Source organism: Xiphophorus couchianus, chromosome 22, assembly GCF_001444195.1.
Source record: "Xiphophorus couchianus chromosome 22, X_couchianus-1.0, whole genome shotgun sequence".
In the NCBI taxonomy this organism is placed as follows: Eukaryota; Metazoa; Chordata; class Actinopteri; order Cyprinodontiformes; family Poeciliidae; genus Xiphophorus; species Xiphophorus couchianus.
In genome coordinates this window covers 17,237,007-17,262,067 of record NC_040249.1, presented here as the reverse complement: position 1 = coordinate 17,262,067, position 25,061 = coordinate 17,237,007, and the positions used below count along the sequence as shown (strand labels likewise).

The 25,061-nt window shown below is 40.4% G+C and overlaps 1 protein-coding gene across 1 annotated transcript; it reads left to right on the top strand.

The window, feature by feature from the left end:
- The first annotated feature begins 406 nt into the window (after nt 1-406).
- ism1 (isthmin 1) lies at nt 407-17,270 on the top strand. The gene is made up of 6 exons (XM_028007412.1): nt 407-1,241; nt 9,731-9,949; nt 13,305-13,545; nt 15,638-15,781; nt 15,875-15,964; nt 16,249-17,270. The coding sequence occupies exons 1-6, from the start codon at nt 1,104-1,106 to the stop codon at nt 16,764-16,766; spliced, it is 1,350 nt and encodes a 449-aa protein (XP_027863213.1). The 5' UTR covers nt 407-1,103; the 3' UTR covers nt 16,767-17,270.
- The last annotated feature ends 7,791 nt before the right edge of the window (nt 17,271-25,061 follow it).

Here is a 25,061-nt window from a genome sequence, read left to right as displayed (position 1 = left end):
TTGTCTTGCTTAAGCGAAGTGTCACCGCTGTTTTACGCTGCAGCTGCGCACGCGTTAAGCTGAGGTGTAAACCTCCTGGTGCGACCTTAGATGCGCCTACAGGTCCTTTGATTTGGCCCAATAAATTTCAGCTAAGGTGTATAAGGAATAATATTTCACCTTGCAAATCTACAGAAAGTGGTGTTCAAAAGCGCATTTTGGTCATTTTAATTCTAGGACTGAAAAGCAAATCGGAGTGGGCGAGCGCTCCTCTTGATCTTTCACCAGAATAAGTGGAAATTAAAGCCAGCTGCACCTCAGTTTGATGAGGAGGGTTCAAAGGGATGAAAGAGTTAATCAGAGGGGAGGGCGCGGGCACATGGAGGGAGGTGGGGGGGGGTGCCTTGGTATAAAACCAGCTCCAGATCGCACAACAACACCAGCGTGCGTCTGCCCTATTTCCTCCCGCAGGTTTCTTCAACTCTGTGAGGTTAATGCTGACCCTGACTTGGAAGATCTCTCGTTTTTCCTCGGTTCTACCTGTGCCGTTAGCCCAAAGGTATTCTCGCTGGACTATGCCGCGCAGAATGCGGACTGTGCAGAAAGTTGCGCAAAGCGGATGAAGTGGGGAAGTGAGGAAAACCTGTGGCATGAGGTTGAAAATGCGGCGAGGAAACGCAGCTGCGAGTTTTCTGAGTTTGGAGATCTGACAAGAGCGGAAAGTACTAATGCTCCATGCTGGATCAACACCACAGCTACTCACTACAGGCTAGAGTAGTCTCTGAACTCAGCCAAGTGTTTACTCATTCAGCCTAAATAAGATTATATGATTAGAAAGCCAAGGAGAATTGGTTTAGAAAAAAACCTGGATCCAATTCCATCTCCAGTTCCTCGCATTCTCTGACTGCTTGTCCACCTTTTCGATCGGTTTCCTCCCCGGTTTTTTTTTTTTTCCCTTTTCTTTTTCTTTTGCACCTCTGATTCCCGAAGTGGCTCCGAAGTGGTGTTGCGGCTCCTCGTCCCCGGCGGATCCGGAGATTGGAGTCTCTGCACCGGTGGGAGTCGGAGGCGGAGCTGGTGCTCCGGCCACACCGCGGGCTCCAAAGAGCGGCCGCGTCAAGAGGATGGTGCGGCTGGCGGCAGAGCTCCTGCTGCTGCTGGGACTTCTCCTCCTTACCTTACACATCACGGTGCTGCGGAGCAACCCGCTGCCTCAAGGAAATGCTACTGTGAGCCTGGATCAGGATACAACACTTACGGAGGTGAGTAAGGAAATCTGCTGCCACGAAGTAGAAACTTAATGGCGTTAAGTTTAATGGTGTTAGGTAGGTGAGTAGGGTAGGTGTTGTCCAGGTAACAGAGCCGACTACAAGTCTACAGGGGGCTTTGACCAGGACTTGATTTGGGGGTCCAGTGGTTTCTCACCACAAAGCCACTTGCAACTCTTGAACTGCCCATGCTTGATCTTTATTTCTGTAGGCTCACTATGCCAGTTTTCAGTGGAGCACATCCTCTAAATGCAGGACCATGAAAATTTTTTTTTGCGTTTCTGCATTCTGGTCATAAAAGTTTTAGATTGTCAGCCGTTAGTATCAGACAAGGGTTCAGTTTTCAAATGATGAAACCAGTAGTTATGCCACCCTTGATTGCAACATATGTTATGAGGCCTTTGTGACACCTGGCAGTGAGTCTTTGACATCACTGGAGGAACAGATCTGATTCAGCCACTTTGGATGGTTTCAGTGCCATCCTACAACCTCTTAATTAACTGACTTTAACGAGCCCACTCCAAAATCTGTTTCTTCTATTAGTTTTTTTTTTCCCCTGGACTTGCTAGTGTGGTTTGGACAATTGTCCAGCTGCATAACCTGCTTTTTTGCTGGAGTTTTCAGGTCAAAAACTGATTATCAGAACGAATGCAACGAGATTCCTTGGGATTCATTGCAAGCAATATTAATAACTATTAATATTGTTGCAATATTGCAACAATATTTATATTGCAGCAGCTGTCAGGATCATCCAGATCTTGACAGCTGCAAAGTAGCCCCACACCATCACACTTCCACTACTGTGTTTTGTTGACAGTATGATGTTTTTTACATGTTGTTTTGGGTTCTTGATTTATTTCTGGAGGGATTTTGGTATTGTGCCTTTACTTCAGGGAAGGTTCATCACACTTCCATGATTTCTGTATTGGAGAATATTGACTCCCCTCTGGTATTCACTGGAATCCCAAATCCTTCAAAAATGTTTTTGTAAGCTTTTCCAGACTGATCAAATCAATGCTTTTTATTCTTACCTGTACTTGAATTCTTTTGATCAGGCTGTGACATCTGTTTTTTATTTTTTTATTTTATTTTTTTAGATCTGCTAGTCTACTTCCTGTTGTTGGACAGGTTCTGTTTAGGTGATTTCTTGATTGTACAAGTCTGGTAGTAAAACTGCTATGGAGCGGCTAATAAAATTAAACTTTGTGTTCCAAAAAATATAGTTAGTCACAATAAATTAATTGTCAAATAATGATTTGATTGTTTGACTGCTACATTTTAGGGCCAAGTTAGTTTGCATAGCTTTTTTTCCTTAACTTAAATAATTACTCATAAAACTACATGTTTAACTCTGGAAAAATTTCTGTGACTAAAAAAACTAATATCTGAAGATGTAGTTCAGAAAACGCATATCAAAGATAATCGGAGTTTATGATCAATTATGACTTATTAAACTTCAAAGATTTCTCTTAATGTTTACAACTGATACATTTGTCAAATAGTTTCAATAAATAAGAAAAACTGTTATTCATCACTCTAAAACTGTTTGAGGCAATTTAATGGTAGTCGTTATTTCTAAAGACATCAGAAGTTTTGAGTTCTCATTTGAGTCGGAATCTAAGTGCTCTTTGGGGCCCTCTGGTGGCTTTTATTATTATTATTAATATGATTATTATTATTATTATTTGTATTATTATATTATTTATAAACCTTGATTCCACCGGGAAAATCCCAATGAGATCAAAATCTTTGTTTCAAGAGAATCCTTGCCAAACAAGAGAGTGCGGGCCTGGTGACTTTGACCAGCCGCTTAGTTTGCTTATGCTTCTGGCTGGCTCTGTGAGGTTAATTAAAGCCTTCACTTACTGAGGAAGACTCTTGGAGTCTCTGGGGATTGGTGCATTCTTCCAAAAGGGAACCCCCAGGAATGATGGTGTGCCAGGAGAGGGGTAGAAAATGATCCGGGGTCAGAGATCAGCACCTTTGCCCCACAACAGACACACCTCCTATTGTCAGGGAGTTAAATGCTAGCTGCAGGCACTTCTGTCATCAAGGGCTCCTCACTGTCATCCAAACCCTTACTTGATAAGGCAGAGGATCAGGCCTGAGCCCCTGATGGTGCCCCATTTCCTGTTAAGATTCCATGATGTGTGTTTGGACAGCACTTTGTCATAAACCAAACCTCCACCTTGTTTGGATTTCAGGCAAGGAAAATTGTGTTTGTTGTTGTGTTTGCTATTTATACAAAAACCAAATAAGGTGCCATGCTGCAAAATATCGGAACATAGGGAAAGGAAAAGTCATTACAAGCAGGAATGGTTAAATGATTAACAAGAACATTTAATGAGATGAATTTATTAAAATTGAAATAAATAGAAAATGATGTTGCTTCCCTGATATGTACCCCTGAAATATATTTAGAACGAAGATCATTCAGTGTTGCAGGAAAATCATGTTAAAACCTAAAAACAACTTTACAACACTCTACCTGGATATAAAAGCATGCAAAATATTTTCTGTGTCCTGTATTGACAGGAAACCTCCTGTTCTGGCAATGTTTATGAGATGGTAGTGGGACCATTTAGTCATGGTTTTTATGTGGATGTTAAAATTTCCATTTGAGTCAAACAGCTAAGTTACTAGCAAGAGGTGTTGTGTTTAGTTTTTGCCTCACTGATTCTGAGTGCTGATCTCTAGCATTTTGGGGACTAAAACAATGGTCTTTAACTTTTCTGTATTATCAATCAATCAAATCAATCAAATTTTATTTGTATAGCACATTTCAGCAGCAAGGCATTTCAAAGTGCTTTACATCATTACAAACACAGAAACACAACGCAACATAGAATCAACAATCAAAACACGACATTAAGACAAGTTCCATCAATAAATTTATAATTGATTACATTTCAAATACAATTCTAAACAGGTGGGTTTTTAGTTGAGATTTAAGTATTATTAAACTATAGCAGAGGTGTCCGAACCTTCTGCTACAGGAGCCAACACTGTCAATTTCAAAGCAGCCGTGGGCCACAAAATTACTTTCTTAATATGTATTAAAAACACAAAAGAACTTAACTAAATAGAACATAATTTAGCAAATCAATGAAAGGGGTGAATATTTGATTTTAAAATTAAAAATTTCTACATGTGTGGTGTTAGTATGAAGAACAGGATATGTCACTTGTTTTGCAGAAACTGGTGCATCCACCTCTGCTTTTGAGCGAAAACCACTGGATATTTGTGGCTCCATTTACTATAAAGATGCATTAACTTAAAATGTGGGTAAGAAATGAGGAGCAGTTATTTTAGGAAAACTGCATTTTACCTTCTTTTTAAAATGTGAAATATCACCTTTTTTTTTTTTTTTAAGTGTCTCTGCGTCAACCACTTGTGCTGTTCAACCAGTACTGTGCCATTCTCGAATTGTGGTGCATAGGCTGAGCAAAATCATTTCAAGGGCCACAAATGCCCTCTGGCTATACTTTGGATGCCTCTGAGCTAGAGGAACTTCTGGAACATTCACTCACTTAGGTTATGCCACATATTATCGATATTAGGAGGTGTTGCAGTACTCCATATTCTGAGCAAGTAGGAGCCTAGATATTTAATGAAAGTGGCCTGAGAATAGAACCTTGAGGAACCCCACATGTGATCTTTGTTAACTCAGGTTTATTATTGTCAAATGACACAAAACAATCCTGGCCTTTCCTGGTGTGCCAAGAAGACAATAATGAAATCAGCACTGAAATCCAGGATTACTGAATCAGAAGTTCAACATAAACTTTTGCACAATAAATCAATCGGGTTAATTTTTCCTTGGTGTGATAACATTGGTTGTTATCACACATCTGATCAAACTGATGTTTTTGACTCCCCTGTGATCCAGGTCAAAACGTGCCATAACAAAATTCAGAAGGGAGACATTTGTCAGCATGACACCACTTGAAACATGTTTAATGGCTTAGCAGCCCATTTTAACAGCAACATCAAGCAGACATACTTCAACAAAGCCATAAATCCACACCAAGGACTTATGAGGGGTTTGGGATCAACAGGCTTCTTTAGAAAGTGTCAAAGGTATAGTACAGGAATTTTAAAGTGAGGGTGTGTTAAAGGCTCATAGGCAGCTCCCATTCTACTTGTAACAGATAATGCTCTTTGTGTTTTATTTAGTAAAAATCTATATTAGTAGCCAATAATTATTGTCAAAGTATTTCCAGTTATATTAACTGTTAGAAAAGTAAAGAGCAGCTAAAATCAAAATATCAGTATTTTCTCTGGAGTCAAATGGGGTGGCCAGAAATTATCCAGGGGGAGACCATGCCCCCTCCTGATCACCCCTTAGAGGTGCCACTGGCTACTTTGATCTGAAATCCTTTACATGTTCTTTTCTTCATGCATGTTTCACACAGGATGATTTTTGGTGGCACCCCATCTCCTAACTACAATTCCCATGTAGTCATAAAATCCAATGTAAATGTGACAAGAGTTTATAAAATGGTGTTGCTTTAAAACCGCTGTGATCCTCTTGAGTTTGGAATATTTTTAAGACAGCAGAGGTAAGCTCTGGTTTGGCATAAAAATGTCCCACAAAATAGCCCAGGGGAATTTTTAACATGAACTTTGTTCGCTTAAGCGAATAAAGAAATCTAATTTATTTTTTAGATTTTTCATGTCCATGATCCATACGCAGCATCAAGAACTTTTAAGTAAGTTCTTGACCAGGTGTTAAGATCTTACTTGATCTGTGGCTCCAGAGCCATAAGTGGCTCTTTGGACCTTCCACAATCGCTCTTTATAACTTTGGATATAAACTTTTAAAGAACCAAGCAGTTTGTTTTAATGCACAAATGCAGGTTTTAGCAACTTTCATAGTTTTTTATGCATGTAATTACAGTAATAAAGTCATTCTAAAAGCACAATAGTATATTTTTCTTGTGCTTTTTAAAAAGAAAGAATCATCCTCTATTCAAAGGGCATATGTGTTTTATTTAGCAGGACGGTGGGAAAAATGACTCTTTGGGTTGTAAAAGTTGCAGATCTTTGATTAAGTCAAATTATTTTATCTTAATACTATCTCACCTGCTTTTCCCATCCATTAAATTATTATATGATCAACTGGGTCAAACGCATAACTACAATCCAGAAAATTTGGATTGTAGTTATGTAACTAACTATAAGTAAGTAGTTGTAGCTACTAACTTGTAGTAGCTACAACTACAAGTTGTAGTTTTTGTATCCTAGATATTATGTATTTTTAAATGTTCACTTAATTTAGACTTTTACACTTTCTGTACCATGTGATGTATGTTTTCAGTGTGATAACATCCATTCTGCTTTATGGTAAACTGATCTGTTCAAACTGCTGTTTTCAGTGCTTCCTCTATGATTCAGGTGAGGGCGTGCCTCAACAGGAAAACACTTGTCAGCATGACACCACTTGAGACATGTCTAATGGCTTAACTGCCCATTTTAACATGAGCGTCATGCAAACGTACAGTCACAGTGCTCGAGGCGCTGCATGGTCCCCATTTGCAGACACTGAGTCCTCAATGCAGCTGCCCTGGGATCAGTTGCTGGTTTGCATGTCTTCCCCTTCCCTCTTGTTAAAGCTTTGGATTTTGACCAAAGCTTACAAACAATACTGTTTGTAAGTCTTAAACATCCTTCAATTGCCAAAGTATTTAAAATGTTCATCCCATGTAGCAGATAAATATGTATCCTCCTTGGAAGAGTTTCTGTTGAAATAAAAATAGAAACATGTGTCGGGTATGTTTTTTTTTTTTTTTTTCATTTTTACAGCTAATAACTAAGGTGCACATTTTCAAGTCTGTGTTTTCCTGGATGTTAGGCCATACAAAGCTGAGGAAGTATTCCAGGAATTTATTGAATATTTGTCGTCCGGCCAAATGTTGAATTGGATGAGCAGGAAGAGGAGCAGCGGGGAGTTTATTCTGAGAAATCAAAGGAGGGATTCTGAACTCTTCATCCCAAGTTCATCACCCCGCATTTCAATTATCCTAGAGATTCCTTTAACAATGAAAAATGAAACAAATCTTGAATGGTTTTTTTTGTTTGTTTTTTTGCGCATAAAGTCCAGATAAGTGTGCATAAAGTCTAGATAAGTTTCACTGATTCCTAATGAAAAGAAGTGATGTCATTCTGCAGCCAGGCTTGTCACAGCTCAGGTGTCAAATTAACAAAAGTGCAGCAAAAAAAATTTACTTTAGCTTATTTATGTCCTCTCTTGTCAAAGGTTACTTTAAGCTATGTACTTTTTCAGTTTCATTTGCATCCACTTTTTAGATGTGTGAGATGGGAAGGAAGATTTCTATTTTTTTTTCTCCACCACTGCTGGAAACCATGTGGTAGTACCATGTAGACTACCTTAATTTCCTGCCAGGTCCCCAGGGGGGAGAACTGAGTGGCTCCCAATTGAAAATAGTCATGGCCCTTTAAAGAGCTCCTCACAATATGAAGCCAAAAAAAGGGAGGAAGCGGGAAAGAAGGCGATGAAGAAGAAGAGATGAGGGAAGAAAGGAGGTGGCTTGTGTGTACAACAAGTGTTCATTCATGCCTTTTGGGAGTTGGGGTTTGGGGGCACTGAGACATCCTGGGAAGCCCCAGATGAGCGGACGGCTGGTGTGTCACTTTTGATCTCCAAATGAAAGGTTGCTCCTCAACATATGAGTGATAGGAACTATAAAGCAGCCTGCTGTCAAAGCAGTTTGATATTTAACATTTAAATGGGTTTCTCCTGTGCTTTTTTTTTTTACAGATAAGGTTGTGTTGGAGAGCAAAACTACGAAAGGATTTGTTTTTTCGTTAACATGTGTTTCAAATACCTCTGAAAACAATATAGGACAGGTGAATAATCTGCTAAAAAAAAACTTTAATTTCTAAGACTCATGTTTACTAAAACAGCCCTGGTATTTGTCATACTACCAGATATTAATAATCTGCTCTGTTAAAATAAATATCCATTCATTATGCTGTTAAATATTGATAGTGGCCCCTGCTGAAACAAACTACACAGATGAGACACCTGCTTTTGTATTACGCCGCTGTATGTTTGCATTTACGTTGTGATTAAACCTGTGAATGCTCCGTCTCGGTTGCTCCCTCAGCGGAGCTCAGTTACAGCCAACGAGTGAAATCTGAAGACTGGGAACATGAAAGGCAGGGTTATCACATGGGCATCTCAAAGTCCAAGTACTTTTGTTTGAAGCAGCAAGAGCTCTGTAATGTTCACGTAAAGAGCAGATTGCTGAACCATAAATTGGTCTCCCAAAATCGTTTTATTTTTTTATTTTCTTTTACAGAGCTCATAGCCATAAGTGTCTGGTTTTGGAAACAACACTGCTAGGGTTTTAACTGGATTCAGTTTTATGATTTCTTTTCCCACAAATATTATAATTTTGTACATGAATCCTCCTCATCCAGAAAAAAAGCTAAATTCTTTACTAAGAGGTTACAGAAAAATCTGTGTTTCTTTCTCTAAATTAATCATTTTAAGGACACGCAGCAGGAATTCTTTAACGTTTTGTCACATTTAAGTTAATCTAAAAAAAGCAATGCAGCTGCTTCCTCCAATAGAAGTTAAATGTACATTTATAATCCCGGCTCCCTTGCTGTGCAGCTTCATTTACAGTGTCCGTTTTGCCCCAGAGTGCACCTTTACTCCACACAAACGGCTCCAGTGGGGGCTTTTATGCCCTCCACAATGTGGCTGGGCTGACACTTTGTCTGTGACAGGCCACCGCAACCGTGCAGCACCGCTTCCATATTCTCAGGCCTCAGTCTGGCCACAAAAACACTGGGAAGAAAAGGAAAAAAGAAAAACAAGAAACATGATTGATGCCTTGCTTTGATCTTATTTTCTGCCACCCCAGAATGGATGATTGCAGACTACTTATGGCTGTCTGTCCAATTTAGGAATAATTGATCCTTCTGTGCATACCTGATCGAGGACATATGCCTCAGCTGTCATTATGGGATGGATTTACAACACCCTGTCAAAAGACCAAATGTTTTTCTGTCTTCAAGAAGGCAGATGAAATTATTTTTGCAATGTTTGCTTAGGTTTTTCTGTATAGCAGAGCAGGAAAACCATCACTCTTACACAGCTCTTTTTTTAGGCAGCAATACAGCAGAACATGCTATCTATGTACACAACATATTACTATGGTAAAGTTGCAGCATATTTAGTCAGGATAGAAAAAGGAAAAATACATAGTAAGGATGTACATAGTACCTAAATGCATGCTCAGAGTAGATTTTATTTTGATTGAAACAGACAGTTCTGTCTGGGTTCAGAGTCGAACTCACATGAACTCAAAAATTCATCCAATGTTGCTGTGTAAAAGGAAAATGTGGCGGTCTTTGTTCTAAAATGATCAAAATCAAGAATTAAATATATTCTACATGTATTCAAATACATTTCAATTGTATACATATTTTTGTTTCTTTCTTTTCTTTAGCAAAACACCTTAAATGCAAAAAGTAGGTCATTCGCCCAGCTGGCTCCTGAAGACCGGAGGTCTGGTGCCGAGCACCGGCCAGCCCATCAGCCTGCAACGCTCCCCTGGGTGCAGGGCAGCAACGTACACAAGGATGGTCCTGGGGCTTTCCTACTGGACCTGCATAACTTTCCGGACCTCTCCAAAGCTGATATTAATGGACAGAACCCCAACATCCAGGTGAACATGTGTGTCTGTGCAAAGTGTTTGATGCACTTTGATGCTTTTCTTTACCTCAAGGGACACTCTACAATTTTTACAGTGAGGCTTTGTGAAATGGTGATAAGCAGTTAATGTCCTGCCTGCAGTAGATAACTCTCTTGGCGTCTTCATTTAGCAATAAATGCAGAAGCGTTGGTCCCAGAGTTTTAAATCGGTAGCTAGTTTAAGAGGGACCAAGAAAAAATTGGACTTCTACAACTCTTAATCTCAAAAATGTCATAAAACAAAATTAATTTTTAAAACAATTTGCATCTATTGCTTATTTACATAGAAACTGTTCAATATGTACATAGGAAATTGTGAGTAGGTGGTGCAGCACCAATAATCTTTCTATGTCAAACATAACAAGAGTAGAACATCCCTCAATCAGACTTTACCTGACATTTGTGTCTTTTTATATCCAGACTGCTCAGATGAGACATTAAAACTATTACAGTCAAAAACCTCATGGTGATGTATGGGAGTGCAGATTTTTTTAACCCTTTCAGCTATCATGATTGCATTGGTTGGGATTTTCCACTAAAGCTGATGATTACAAGGAACCTAAGTAGGAGACAAAGCATCACCAAATCGTGAAATGCATTCTAAGCATGGAACATGACTAGTATTCTAGTCAAAGTATCTATCTCGTAAAAAATTAAAGGGTAAAATCAATAAATTTCACTTTAACTGCTACAAACAGACCAATTCACTTTGTTCCCAAAGGCCAAAGCTAACAGATTGTTTAAGCTGTTGCGAAACCAAAGCCGATTTTCTTCATCTCCAAAATGCTAAAGAACTTGGGAATCCTGTTTTAGGAAGCTTAAAACCATGGCTACGTTGACACCAGGTTGCTATTAACACGTAATCTGTAAATTATTTACTCTGTGGTAGATGTGGTGCACCACCAATGACCATTCCAATTTAAAGTGAGGTTGTGTAAAGGTCAATATAACAGTATTTACTCAAACCACTTTTATATTTTTAGAATTTACTTTATCCTGGTGAAGACTTCTAAACTGTCATCATGTTTGCATTGGGCAGGTATTTACACAGAGGATTGATTGTTTACACAGGGAAGTGAGCTAGGATGTGGTGCACCACTAATGATCTTCCTGTGTGAAACAAACACTAACAATCATGTACAGATCTTCAGATCAGAGAAAGTATCTAAACAAAAGTAAAACAAAAAATATTGTAGCAGTCCATCACCACTGGTGGTGTACATTTCCTGTGCAAATAATCACTGGATTAATGCAAACAATACAACAGCCCACATACCACGTTGGTGTTTTTAAGCAGGGGTGCACAGCAAATCAGTAACCCCCCTTGATTTGCTGGGGGTTACCGCAAATCAGTACCAGGGGAAATGAATCGTGCTCATGGGTTAGCTGCTTTGCAAATGGCAGCCAGTCCAGCATGCAAAGTAATGTAGGCATCTGAGCTTTTAAATATTTTTTTTATTTGCTCTATGAAAAAAATTAATGAATATGTTGATTTTCCATAAATAATTTGAAGCTGCGTTCCACCGAGAAAAAAAATCTGTGAATGCTGAACTGCAAATATAGGTGATAAACCTGATACATCTCATCGTGTATCAAGTCATCTCATGAGCTCTGTGTTGCAGGTGGTGCCTTAAGACAGGATTAGTCCTTTTTAGTCTTGAGCCCTCTTGGCTTCAGCTACCAAGTCCAGCTAATTTGGATTTATGATATGAATTAAGGTAACAAGAAGATTATCTACTGCAGGTTAGATGTTAACTCCTTATAACCTTTGAATTTAAAATTACCCCTTTAAACTTTGGCGATGCAACAATGAAGGAAAAGAGATAACAGGAAGGAGAACAGTCTGGTGCACATCGTTGCACCTTTTTTCTTCCTCTTTCTCCATACATCTTCTCTACCCTTGCCCCTTTTCACACTTCCTGGATCCCAGTAAAGCGTAGGAGAGACTCCACGTCAATCATGCTGACAGCTGAAAGGCAGAGACTAATCAACAGAGCGTCACTGCTGCACTAACCCATGTGCAGGAAGATGGACGGTAGCCTTATGTAAATGTGTGGCAGGCCCTTGGTCATAAATCCCTCAGTGAAGCAGATGGTTGAATAACGGCTGCCATGTTTAAATCATTCTCCTGTCTAATCCACCAAAGGGGGCTCTTTGCATTTCTGAGGGCATCATTGCTAAATATGAGCATGAACAAAGTGTATTAACATCTCAAGATGTGGGAAGAGAGAAAGCAACCAATTGAGCAAGGGCGTGAGGCTGTGGGAGCAAGGCAGGAGGAGGTGGGGGTGTCTTTGATCCTGGGATTCATCTGGCTTTCATGGTCTGGAGGAGGCCGAGTAGCCCTTTGAACTCTGTGTTTAGGTGGAGAGAGCCAGAGAGGTGGGAGGGCAGGGGTGGTGTCCCCCCCTCTTCATATGGGAGGCACATGTGTCAGGACAGAAAGGGGGAGGGAGTGATGTTGTGTGCTGGGGCAACAGAAATGGCCCCCTTATTGCATCCGATGTTATCATTCGTATCTTTAAGAGGAATATATATCAATTTTAGACAAAAAAACATAAAAATCTTAAATATTACGCATAAATTAGTTGGCCTTTCTGGTTGTTTTTAGCATCATTCTGAATCTCCCTTTACTGAAACCAAAAGAACCATTTAATTCATGGCCACTAAAACAAGAAAACACCCTCATATGTGAGAATAATAGCACCTTCTTGAAGTATGTCACTGTATGGCTGGAGACATAAAACAAATTGTTTGCATAAGAACAGCTTTGACTGGAATATGTAAGATGAATGCTTAATGGTGACAGTAAAAAGATTTGACAAGTGCTTTAGCCCAAATCATCAGTGAAAGAAAAGGTGTCTGAATCTGTAGAAGTAAACACATGGAGGGATAACATATAAATGTCTCCTGGAAATGCCTTTTGCCTTATGGTTATGAAACAACTGAAATTGTAGTTGGGGCACAATATTCCTCCAGGAAGATAATTGGGACCTGTGCTTGTTTTCCTTCTCAGTGTCTGAGCCAAATGAATGAGAGAACATTTGACAGCAGATGCTCTCTCATTGTTTTGACTTCACTTGCAAAGACTGCAGGTGTAGCATTAACTTCAATTGATGTTTTAGGGACAAACAACTTGTTTTAAGAAAATCACGAGTAGGTTGTGTGACAAATAGTGTCCTTGGAAATGTTTTGACAGCTATATACAGTACATCGTCTTCACTTATCAACTTTTGGCTATCTTGTGCTCACTTGTTTTTTATCTAATCTTCCAAGTTCCTGGCATGGCAATGAATATAACTATCATGAGCTATCATTTATCTCTACAGGTGACCATTGAAGTGGTGGATGGACTAGAAGGCCATGAACCTGAGAGAGAACTTCACAAGGAAAGCAAGCCCAACTGGGCCTCCCCCAACTGGAGAAACTGGTGGCCTCACACCTCTTCTTCGTCCTCTCATCAAACGGAAGAGCACGATCGCTCCTATGGGAGAAAAACAGAGGACAGCAACTTTCTCAGGCCACCATCAGACTGGGACAGGAGAGGAAGCAAAGCTCAAACTGAATACGGTGAGACAGACGGCAGGGTGTGGGTATTTGTTTCTGTTTGCATAATACGTCACCGGCTCCAATGGGGCTCTTATTTGAGCACTGCTTCCCAGATGGCTGCAGTCTGATGTGGAATCTGTAATTTGCAGATTTACTGATTTAAGCTGTCAGAATAATAAGGGCAGTCATGCTAGGCAAGCCCTGATTGAAGCCCTAACGCGTTTTTATGGGACAGATTCCGCTGCGGTGCAAAGCTAGCTGCGTCGTTGCATCAAAGTTCAGTCACAGTCAAGGAGCAGGAAGCACCATTAGGGCCTCTTAGGGACTCGAACCACGCACTCCAAAAGCAAACCCCATAGATAAATCTGCCGTGAAAGAATTTATGCTCACTGTCATACAGTGCGGCCCGTGTTGAAGCATGCCCAAACCAACGCAGTCAAAGAGGAATTTCTGTCGTTTTATTCACTTGCACTGGGGTGTTTGGAGGAAAGATGTTTGATATTTAGTAAGCCATAACCCCTGTTAAATGCCTCTGGCTTATCGCTGCGGTCATCTCCATCATTCTTTCTGTATTTCACACCACAGTAATGGACATGAAATATTTTATCTGCATTACTGTCATAGTCTTAAAGTTAATGATCCACCGATGGAACAATTATTTAACTGATGTGTGGCCTGAAAACTTTATTTTTCTTTCTGAATTCAGATTTTTGTCTTAACTGAATATGGCTAATGTGGTTTATATTACTGAAAAACGTACATGCTGAAGGGCAGATGGAGGATATATAGGATGGTTTGAACGCCAGCCAGAAATACTTGCATCCCAAAATGGCCACATTAATGCTTCTCTCTGATTGAATATGGCTTTTCAAACTTGGATCAATGTGTGTGGCAGAGTGACAGTGGTGGTGGGACGAGGTGACCCTCATGTAACTGCTTCTCTGTTTGCATTTGCTGTTATTTCACTTTGAATTTTGAAATTAAGGAGTTAAACATACAGTAGCTATCAGATGTTCAATGTGCTCTAAAATTTGTCAACAAACTTTTGTTAGAAAGCTTTTGTGCATTTTCTCATACTACACCCACACATACAAATATATTTTATTGGGATTTTATATGAAAAACATACAGGAAATCTAAAATGTTTTGCATATGTTTGGATGGAAATTCTCAAAAATTGTACTATCCATTTGAATAATTGAATAGGATCTGATTTAAACATATTTAGCTGGCTGTATCGTTACTATCCTTTGCCTGCAGAAACTGTAAAACGTCCCCATGTTTTAAAGCTCCTAGCAGGTTTTCTTTGAGGACTGCTCTGATTTTTATTGTCATTTATCTTCCCATGAACTCTGACCAATTTAACTGTCTCTGGTGAGAAAAAGCATTCCCAGGTTTTATTATTCCCAAGTGTTGGTTTTCCACCGCACATAGCATTTGGCATGCAGATTAAAAAAAGTTTTGTTTGGTCTCATTTGCCAAGAGAACCTTCTTCTACGCATTTGCTGATTTTATGTGGCAAACTGTAAATTATACTACTTCTGACTTTCCTTCAACAATGATTTCTTCTTGCTACTCTTGTATAAGGGTCGGTTTTGTGGAGTACATGTCTAGTGGACTGATTTTTTTTGTACAAGTTACCATTGACCTCCTGCTTCTGCCTACACCAGAATAAGTTCAGGTAGCCATGTCTTGATAAGTTTGCATTTTTCTTCCAATTGACAAGAGCTTTTTGAGATGACTAAAGTATGGAATATTGTTTTTATGACCTAACCCAGCTTTAGGTTTCTCCACATTATCTCTGACCTCTGTGCTATGCTTCTTGGTCTTCACGATGCTGTCTGTTTAGTAATGTAGTGATGAAGGCAGGCTTTACACTAGATTTTATTAAATAATATTGAGGTTAAGAAGGAAGCAGAAAAATGCATGCCGCATGTAGTACTGTCCTCTTGCTACTTTGTGTAAAATACATTGAAGTTTGCTTTTATAACTTTACAAATTGTGAAAAATACATACATGAACATTTTTGAAGTGCACTGTAACTCTAGGATTTTGTCTCCATTTGAGCTAAAAATCTTACCGTCTCCTTCGTCTTTCCTTTCTCTGATCCAAGACTACATGGATGGTGAAGGAGACTGGAGCAGCTGGTCAGCATGTAGTGTCACCTGTGGAAACGGCAACCAGAAGAGAACCAGGTCCTGTGGTTATGCCTGTACGGCCACAGAGTCCCGGACTTGCGACATGCCCAACTGTCCAGGTAATCTCCTGTTTGTTTTTATCCTTGTGAGGAGCAAAACAAAACCCATTTATTCATAGTCACTCATTCTTCATTCCATCCTTGTCCTTTAAGGTTTTGAAGACGCCTTCAAGACAGCAGCTACTGAAGTGAGCCTGCTAGCTGGGAAAAATGAATTCAATGCCACAGAGCTCTTTGGTGTTGGTAAGATTTTGTCCATTTACTTTTCTTCTCCACCCCATCCTACTTATAGATGTGACTGCTTTATCGCAGAGAATGTTGATCTACACATTTAGTATGCTTCCTTTTAGCGCCATTACTCTGAAAGTGCTGCAGGGCATGAAGGTCTCAGCTTTCATCTTCCCACCTTTTATCCCAATGTTCCTAAAGTCTTCAGTAAAACCACACACTTATAGAAAAAAAGCTACTCCTGCTCACACTTCTGAATTTCAACTTTAATGTTGGCCACCAAACATTATTTCTTCCAGACACAGACAGCTGTGAGCGATGGATGAACTGCAAGAGTGAGTTCTTGAAGAAGTACATGACGAAAGTGGCTAACGACCTTCCCAGCTGCCCCTGCTCTTACCCAACTGAGGTGGCGTACAGCACGGCGGACGTGCATGACCCCCTCACACGGCGCGATTTCCGCTGGAAAGACGCCAGCGGGCCGAAGGAGAAACTGGAGATCTACAAGCCTACAGCCCGTTACTGCATCCGCTCCATGCTGACCCTGGAGTCGACCACGCTGGCCGCGCAGCACTGTTGCTACGACGACGGCATGAAACTCATCACCCGCGGCAAAGGGGCCGGCACGCCCAATCTCATCAGCACAGAGTTTTCCGCAGACCTGCACTACAAGGTGGACATCCTACCCTGGATCATCTGCAAAGGAGACTGGAGCCGCTACAACCAGGCCAGGCCGCCAAACAATGGCCAGAAGTGTCCAGAAAATCCTCAGGATGAGGATTATTACAAACAGTTTGAAGAAGCAAGGGAGTTCTAGCCTGTGCAGCTCAAACTAGACTCAGAGACTCATGCATCCTCACAAGAAGCACATTTGTCATAAACTTGTCGTCCATTTTTCTGCTTTCTTGACAAGTTCCGTTTTTAAAAGATACTCCTTTATAATGTTGCTGCAAAATGTTACTCAGAGTTGGTCACAAAAAGGGAGAAATTTCTTCATTTTTTAAAAAGGGAAAGTTACTATTATAGAAACGTCAGGTTAGACCGTGTCCAAGTTTGTCTCTGTAGATGTTGCAGTGATAAGAGTAATGAGACGCCCTCTCCCAGGAATGTGTTGGTCAGAAGGGGCCAAAGAACAGAGCGGCTCAGTTTTAATAATTTTCTGTGCAGGTTTTATCCATGTAAGCTTGCGGGTATGAATATTTAGCATGCACATTTCTGTTTCGTTCATTTACCACTGTAATATTCTGTCTGTGAGGCAGTTCATTGTAAAAAGCCTGCATTAGTTTTGTAAAGTATTTATTAAAGTGTAGCTGTGATTGTGGTGGGTGTCTGTGATTTTAGATTGTCTTTCACATAAAGTTTTTTTTTTCTCTTGATAAAGCATTCACGCTCCATGAACATTTTTACACTTCTTCTACTCTTACAAGCCCAAACTTCAAACAATTTAATTGGGATGTAATATTAAGGGCAAAAAACAGCTTCAGTGCAGATTAAATATAGGTTGTCTGCAATCTCAGATTCTTATTTGGATTTAGATCTGGAATTTGACTAGTACATTCCAACAAATGAATATGCGTTGCTCCAACCCAATAGTGAACAAAGTCAGTCCTCAATGACTAGTATCCTGCATGCTTATCCTGCTGGAATGTGAACTTTTATTTTACAACCTCTAACAGGTTTTCTTGCCGTTTTCCATGTTTTTGCTCCATTCAGCTTTCCATTAATTCTGACTCTGCTTTCACTCCTCCTGGAGAAAAGAGGATCACAACATGATTTTGTGCAGTGTTTAGTTACACACAAGTGGACTCTGTTAAGTGACTTCTGAATACAACTAGTGGCCTTTATTCATTAGCAGCTGACCAGGAAGAAAAGGAGTCTGAGAGGGGGAAGACATGACGTAAATGTATCGACTGAATCGAATCGGGGTCGTGTGCCGGCTCTACCACTAAGACATGTGGAGCCCCAGGGGATTTTATTAAGCGGTATTAGAATAGAAGGGCCTAAATGTGGACACTTTCTAGGTGCTTATGTGTTAAAAAAAACTATTGGATCCTTTTCCTGACATTTTCCCCTAATTATTCACTAATTTGTGTTGTTCTGCCACATAAAATCCCAATAAAACATGCTGAGGTTTGTGGTTCCAATGTGACAAAATGTGAAAAAGTTCAAGCGGTTTGAATACTTTGAGACACTGACAAAAACTAAACCAGAGCTTTGTCTGTAGTTCATACCTCACCATCACCCAAAGCATACGATGTAACTAGCAGAGCGTGAAGAACGAGAGAAATAAACATTCAGAGAAACAATTGAATAAGAAATGTCTAAAAAAAAGCGAATGTGTGAAGTGTACTGTCATTTTTCAACATCTTCAAGGATCATCAGCTGCTCCTAGATTTCCCTCCTGCTGTCAAACAAACAAAAAAAAATCATCTCCAGGAACAGAAAAAAAAACATCTCATCTAATCAATTACACTCCTCCACAGAGTTAAGCCAGTGCACAAGACTTCCATTAGTTCCATCCAGAGTGGCTGTCAGGCCAGGCCTTTTGATGGGGCTGTGATATTTCTTCAGAGGGCAAGGAGAGTAAGGTTCCTTTGAATGCGACTCAGATTCTTTCTTTGGCATGTATCCTCACATTCCTGAGTAATTTCTCAGTGTACACACACTCCCACACACACACATTCACCCCTGCTTGTCCGTAGCGGGGGGTGAGGGGGACCTCTGACCGTTCCCTCTCCGCTGAGTGCTGCAGTCATTGTCACACAGAGAAAGCCATTCAAGGTGCCCTCATTCCTGCAGTCTCGTGTGCTGCACAGCTGGCCGGGTGCAGGGGCTTGTCTTTATAAACCAGCAGGCCCCAGCACGTTTCACACCCCCGAGGCGCTCTCTTTGCAACCACCTAGTTGTTTCTCTGTTCATGGAAAACTCCACGGGCATCGTCCGACACATTAATCCGCGTCTCTGCTTTTTCTCAACGTGTTCACTGAAAAATTGAACAAGAAGTTTGCTTAATCTCATGTCAGTCCCCCGAGTTAAAGCATGGTTTATTGCAGAGATTAAAGAGAGCAGCATGGATCGTTATCTTGACGCGGCGTCTGCTGAGCAGGTTTAGAGATCAAAGCGAGGTGTTCACCTTTTATTTTGCAACATTAGCGCCAAGTTCAAATACACGGCATACCTTCCACTCCGCCACGTCTCTCCCACCCCCCACTCAGATTTTCCCCTCTAGGCAGGCTCCCTCCTTGTGGCTCCAGAGCAGGCAGTTACTCGCATGCACGCCGCACACCGCTGCGACTGCTGCTGTGATTATTGCGCAAAGGTACAGATAGGAATACAGATAGAAGGCTAGAGAGGGTAACTGGTGTGAAATTGTAGAGGAGGGCAGAAAAAGTCTACGCCCGGCAGAGGAAAGAAACCTCGCTGCTTGGATTGTTTGTGAGGCCTCACTGCTGTGTTGCTATTTCCAGCATAGCGTTCTGGTATGTTTCAAAGGCTGCACATTAGTGGTGTATTGTCAAGGACCTGAAAGGGCTCATTAAGCATCACTAAGATATGGGTTTTGGTATTTTGCCTCTATTTTTGTTATGAGAAAGGAATTATGCAGACACGGCTTTAGATTGAGCTCCTCAGAGCTTCCCCTGGGATTTCTCAACAGATCTACACACCAGAGCCACAGTGCAACAGTCAACTAACTTCAACATCCAGCTTAAATAAATGGATTTTGACATTAGCTTACACAAACATGTAAAGGGTGCCATGAATTTGTACTGGAATCCCTTTGAAACAATTAAATAAAATCCAATAAAATTACACATCACGTAATTTGTGCGTAATTTTGTCTTAAAAGCATTGTTAGAAAACATTAGTGGATAAGCAGGATCATAAAGACCAAGGAACACAGCAGACAGGTCTGGAATCAGTTGTGGAAAAGTGTAAAGCAGAGTAAAGTTCTAAAACTATTCCTCTGGAGGAGCTGCAGAAATTCACAGCTCAAACATGCGGAAGATCCTCATCTGGCTCTGGTCAGATGAGACCAAAGCTGAACTTTTTGGACCCACATGCAAAACATTGTGTGGCAGAACACACCATCCTCATCCTCAATATGGAAGTGGCAGCATCACACTTTTGGGGTGTTTTTCTTCATGTGGGGAGAGTTGAATCCAAAACCAAACTGTCAGAAAGTTATATGCTGCAAAAGACTTGAGACTGGGGTGGAGGTTCACCTTGCAGCATCACAGCGACCATACACATACAGCCAGAGGAACACTGGATTAGTTCAGATCAAAGCATATCCATGTGTTAAAATGCCCCTGCAGATTTAATACTCTTCAACTTAGATTCTCTTCAAACTTATGCATAAGTCTAATTTGGTGTAATAAATTCAACATGGAGTATTCTTAAAGCTCTGCCTCATCATCTTACAAGCAGAAAAGCAAATGTTTGTTTTAGGATCTCAGTCTGAAGGCTTCTGTAGGTAAAGGGGCAGGGACATCTCTTTGTTTTGGGTGTGCTGCAGATGTGGCTGAGCCATTTTTAGTCTCACTTCCCTCACTTTCTTTCACTCGCTCCCTTACACTGTCGCTTTATGGGTGGTGTGGCACAATGCAGGAAGTGTCTGGGCCGCAATACCGCAGGGCCCTAACTTCATGGCAAACCTAATTAAAAGGTTTTTCTTTCGGCTTCTAATCTGAAAGGGCTGTCCTGGACCCGGACCTTGCTTATCTTTCATCCGCCCACCCCCAGTCATCACCCCCGGCACTTTACTGACAAAGAAAACACACAAAAAAGAAGCAGGCACCGTGCCATGGGTTCGCATCTTTGGCACGGCAACACAAGGGAGGAGTAAGCTGCGGGGGTCGGGGGAGCAAATATGGGCATACAGCTGAGCAAACGGGACAAGTACAAGTGTAGGACCTGAGAGGGCAAAACAGAGCTCTGCTGCTACACAATAAATAGTAGACAATGGCAAATCAAATTACTTTGACTTGTTAGATGTTTGGGTTGGTTTTACAGGCACCTGCTGCTGGCAGGTCCTGTATAAAAGCATGCACCTGCTTTCACTTACAGGTCCTTGCGAAAATTCTCTCTCAATCAAAGATTTCCATCTTATATACCAACACAAAGTAGTTCCTAATTGTGAAGTGGGAGGAGACTTTACTAATAGAAAAATCTGAGAAGTGTTATGTGCATCCCACTGGTGAATATTTTGTACCACCTTTTGATGCAAATGTTCAACTATCTTTCTCAGAAATGCTGCATTTATACACAAAGAGGAGGACTCTTAAATATGCTAAGCAGCTTCTGAAGGCAAATGGTTGCATTTTATTTAGTGGTTTCAGAGAAAATATGAGTTAAATACAAATACAAAACACTTTTCTGCTTTCCACGTTTATATGTGAAAAATTTAGAGGCTCATTTTTGGTCTATCGCATAAAAACTCAAAAAGGCAAGTTTACGATTGTAATATGACAAATGTATTTTTTTTAAACTAGGCACAGGAATACTTTTCCAAGACACTGTATACAATGTTGCAGGGTATAGATTACCTTTTTCAGGCTCAAAGGAAAATGCATCGTTTCCAGATGTTTTTTGTTTGAGCTAATATCATCAGTAATAACCCATATGTCTTCAACACAGACATATAAAAAAAAAAGTTGTGTAGACACAAAACAAAACATGGTTTGATTTTAAATCTTGATTTTGACTGACTAACCAGGCTATCACAAAGGGCGGCTGGTATGACAATGCTGAGGCGGAATGGTGTCTTGGAGGTGGCGAGGGGTAGCAAGCATGAGGAACAAAAAGCTGCGTGGCCGTGACTCCGCGGTGACAGCACCGCTTGGCATGTTGAGGACAGCAGGGCAGACAGGCAAGGCTGCTGCCTTTGATCTTTATTTGCTTCATGTCTGTTTTGCATTTAAGAGCTTTGCTGAACGTAAGGCATTGGACACACGGAAAATGGCTCAGGAGGATCGGTCCGCGTTTTAAAGAGCCGGGATCTTTTTTCAAAGCTGAGGGGATCCAGAGCGAAGACGAAAACTCCACGGTGAGTAGAGAGGAAGGTTCCCCAGTGGCACAGATTAGCCCTGATGAAAATCGCTTGCTCTCTAATAACACACAGCTGATCATGTTAGTGGAAAGTTGTGAGTGAATGGGAGGGTTATTGTCAGCGGTTACGTCAGTCTCCCTTTAGATGGACCTTTAACATCAAACTGAGGACAGGTGGCTGCAGAACAACACACACAGCATACTTTTAGCTAACATGCAACACTTATGACCTCCCAAATTCACTTTGCACCTTAGTGACACCAAACAACTGTGACATGTTACACCTCAGGGGCAGACTGACTGCATATCATCACTATGTGGGCTGATCTCACAATCTGGCATAAGGCACTGACACTGACGCATTTCTACTTTCAAATGGTGAATATGAATCTTTTCACAGTTCTGCTGCAAATTCCACCCAGACACCACAATGGCCACAATCCAGAGTCAGCAGCAGCTGGACAAAGTGTTGCTAGAAAGACTTCCCAGCCTGTAAAAAGGTTCAGAACGACGAGAAGAAAAGAGGAAAGGAAAAATCACTGGAATATTGATACATTGATTTTAAACAGAAAGGGAGCTGCTTCTTCACTGTTATTACATCACAAACACCTCACCTACTTTGATATTAAGCTCTTTTCTGGCATACACTTCAGCTCTCAGAAGTAAAGAGCCCTGTCATATGTAAAATGCTATATGTGTTTTTCCCAAATAAAGTGACATTTACCCAGTACGATTCAGATCGGAGAAACAACAATCCGAAACTAATTTTTAACGAAACTACGGTAATACTTTATTGAAGCATGTTTTAATTAAAATTTATACTATCTTCTTCAAGTACAGCAGATTTTTGTTCCAGATTAATCAGATTCACCAAAACTAATAGCAAAGAAAATAAAATGTCGAAATTACATCAAAAACTGTTCATCCAGCCAGTAGGTGCGCATTTATTCATGCCACGTTATTGCGCATTTTTATTTACAATCTTTTTTACTGATTTGTTTTCCAGTTAAATTGTAGGATAATTGTCAGACCATGTTTTTATTAATTTTTTTACATCACCAAAATCTGATAATTGAACAATGTTTTTTCATTGTGGTAAGCGCCACATTGACTGCTGTCCAAAAAGTAAACAACTAAGTTGCATCAGTTCTCAACTGATCTGCAGGACTTATCAATATTTAAAGCAGATAATTATGTAGGGTTATTACATCACATACCAGCTACTCAAACTCCTTTTTTCTTTAAAAGACCATATTTCATCACGTTTTAAAGCCAGAAAGCTCATAAATCTTGAATGTAACATAAATAAATCCCAATAAATATTTCTGTTGGGTTTTAAATCAAGCAAGTAACTTTAAAACACACTTTACATACAGAAAAACAGCCTTTTGAGTCAAACCAAAAGCAATATGCCTTTGTATATCTGATTGATAAAGTGGCCAGGTATTATTGACTCACCATCAAAACAGAAAATACACTGTTTACTTGATAATAATACATTTTTAGGAGCAATATGTCAAACTGATGTGGGTGGCCTTTTTTTTGGAAAAATATTAAAAAGATAGAGGTGGCACTTAAATAAAAAAACATAATTTTATAAGGTTACATGGGCAGGCTTTCAAAAAGTAAATGGGTGTCGTAGCCAGATTTCTATTCACCAAATGAGAACAGTCTGATATGAAGACGCTTGTTGCCCCAAGGCTAAGGGATGATGAAAACCTCCTTATTTTCAAAAAAAAAAAAAGAGGAACTAATTTAGTGCTATAAAACATCAACGATTTAATTAATTGCCTATCTAGAGATTTTTTGATGACGGTATATCAGCAGGGTTACCTAATAAAAATAAAAACTGCAAGAAAGGAACAAATTTTTTTATCTGTGAAACGTTATGCTTACAACCAAGACTCGCAGTCACCTCAATAGTCTGGCTGTTGAATGCCTGAGTATTTTTGCTGCCTTAACTATGTGGATCCTTTGACAGCAACTTGTCTGTCTGGGTATTTTAAGTAACTAAATTAGCTAAAATACCCAGTAATAATAGCTTAGCTTAAATTGACTTATTAGGAACAAGCAAGTTGTTCTAGAGGGGCTTCACATGGAGTTTAAGTGGCAAATATCTTACAGTAGTGGAGTTGCACACTCATGGATGAAACAGAAAGCTTATAGGCATAAAAGTGCCCATACTTGGAGAACTGACGCCTCAGAATAACAATGTGGTCAGAATCTGAGCAGAAACTACATCTACTTCTCTGCTGCCCCTATGACTCGACCCTGCATTAAGAGGGAAATGATGGATTGTTTGATGGATGGATGGATACAGGTGGAAAAACTCATTTCATATTGGGGTGTTAAAACACAAACAAAAGTGTAGCAAGGTAGATTTTATTCAGTTCCTCAGCACTGCAGAGTGTTGCACATATATGGTTTGCAAAGCTTATATAATTCAATATAATTTCTATGTGGGCTGCACAGTGGCGCAGTTGGTAGCACTGTTGCCTTGCAGCAAGAAGGTCCTGGGTTCGATTCCCGGCCGGGGTCTTTCTGCATGGAGTTTGCATGTTCTCCCCGTGCATGCGTGGGTTCTCTCCGGGTACTCCGGCTTCCTCCCACAGTCCAAAAACATGACTGTCAGGTCAATTGGTTTCTCTAAATTCTCCCTAGGTGTGAGTGTGTGTGTGCATGGTTGTTTGTCCTGTATGTCTCTGTGTTGCCCTGCGACAGACTGGCGACCTGTCCAGGGTGACCCCGCCTCTCGCCTGCAACGTAGCTGGAGATGGGCACCAGCAACCCTCCCGACCCCATTAGGGACAAGGGTGAACAGAAAATGGATGGATGGATGGATAATTTCTATGTAGAAATCAACAGGAGTTTTTTCATGTTGCTAAGTAATAAAGTAAAATCAGCACATCAGCTAACCCCATTTTCCCAATATAGTTAGTTCAGACAGTCACCCTTTTCAAGTACAATTCAACAGCCCCATTTCATGGGCATGACATAGACATTTGTTTTAGCTGGATTCTGCCAGCAGGAAAATACAACCTCTTTGCCAGTGGGACTGTGGAAA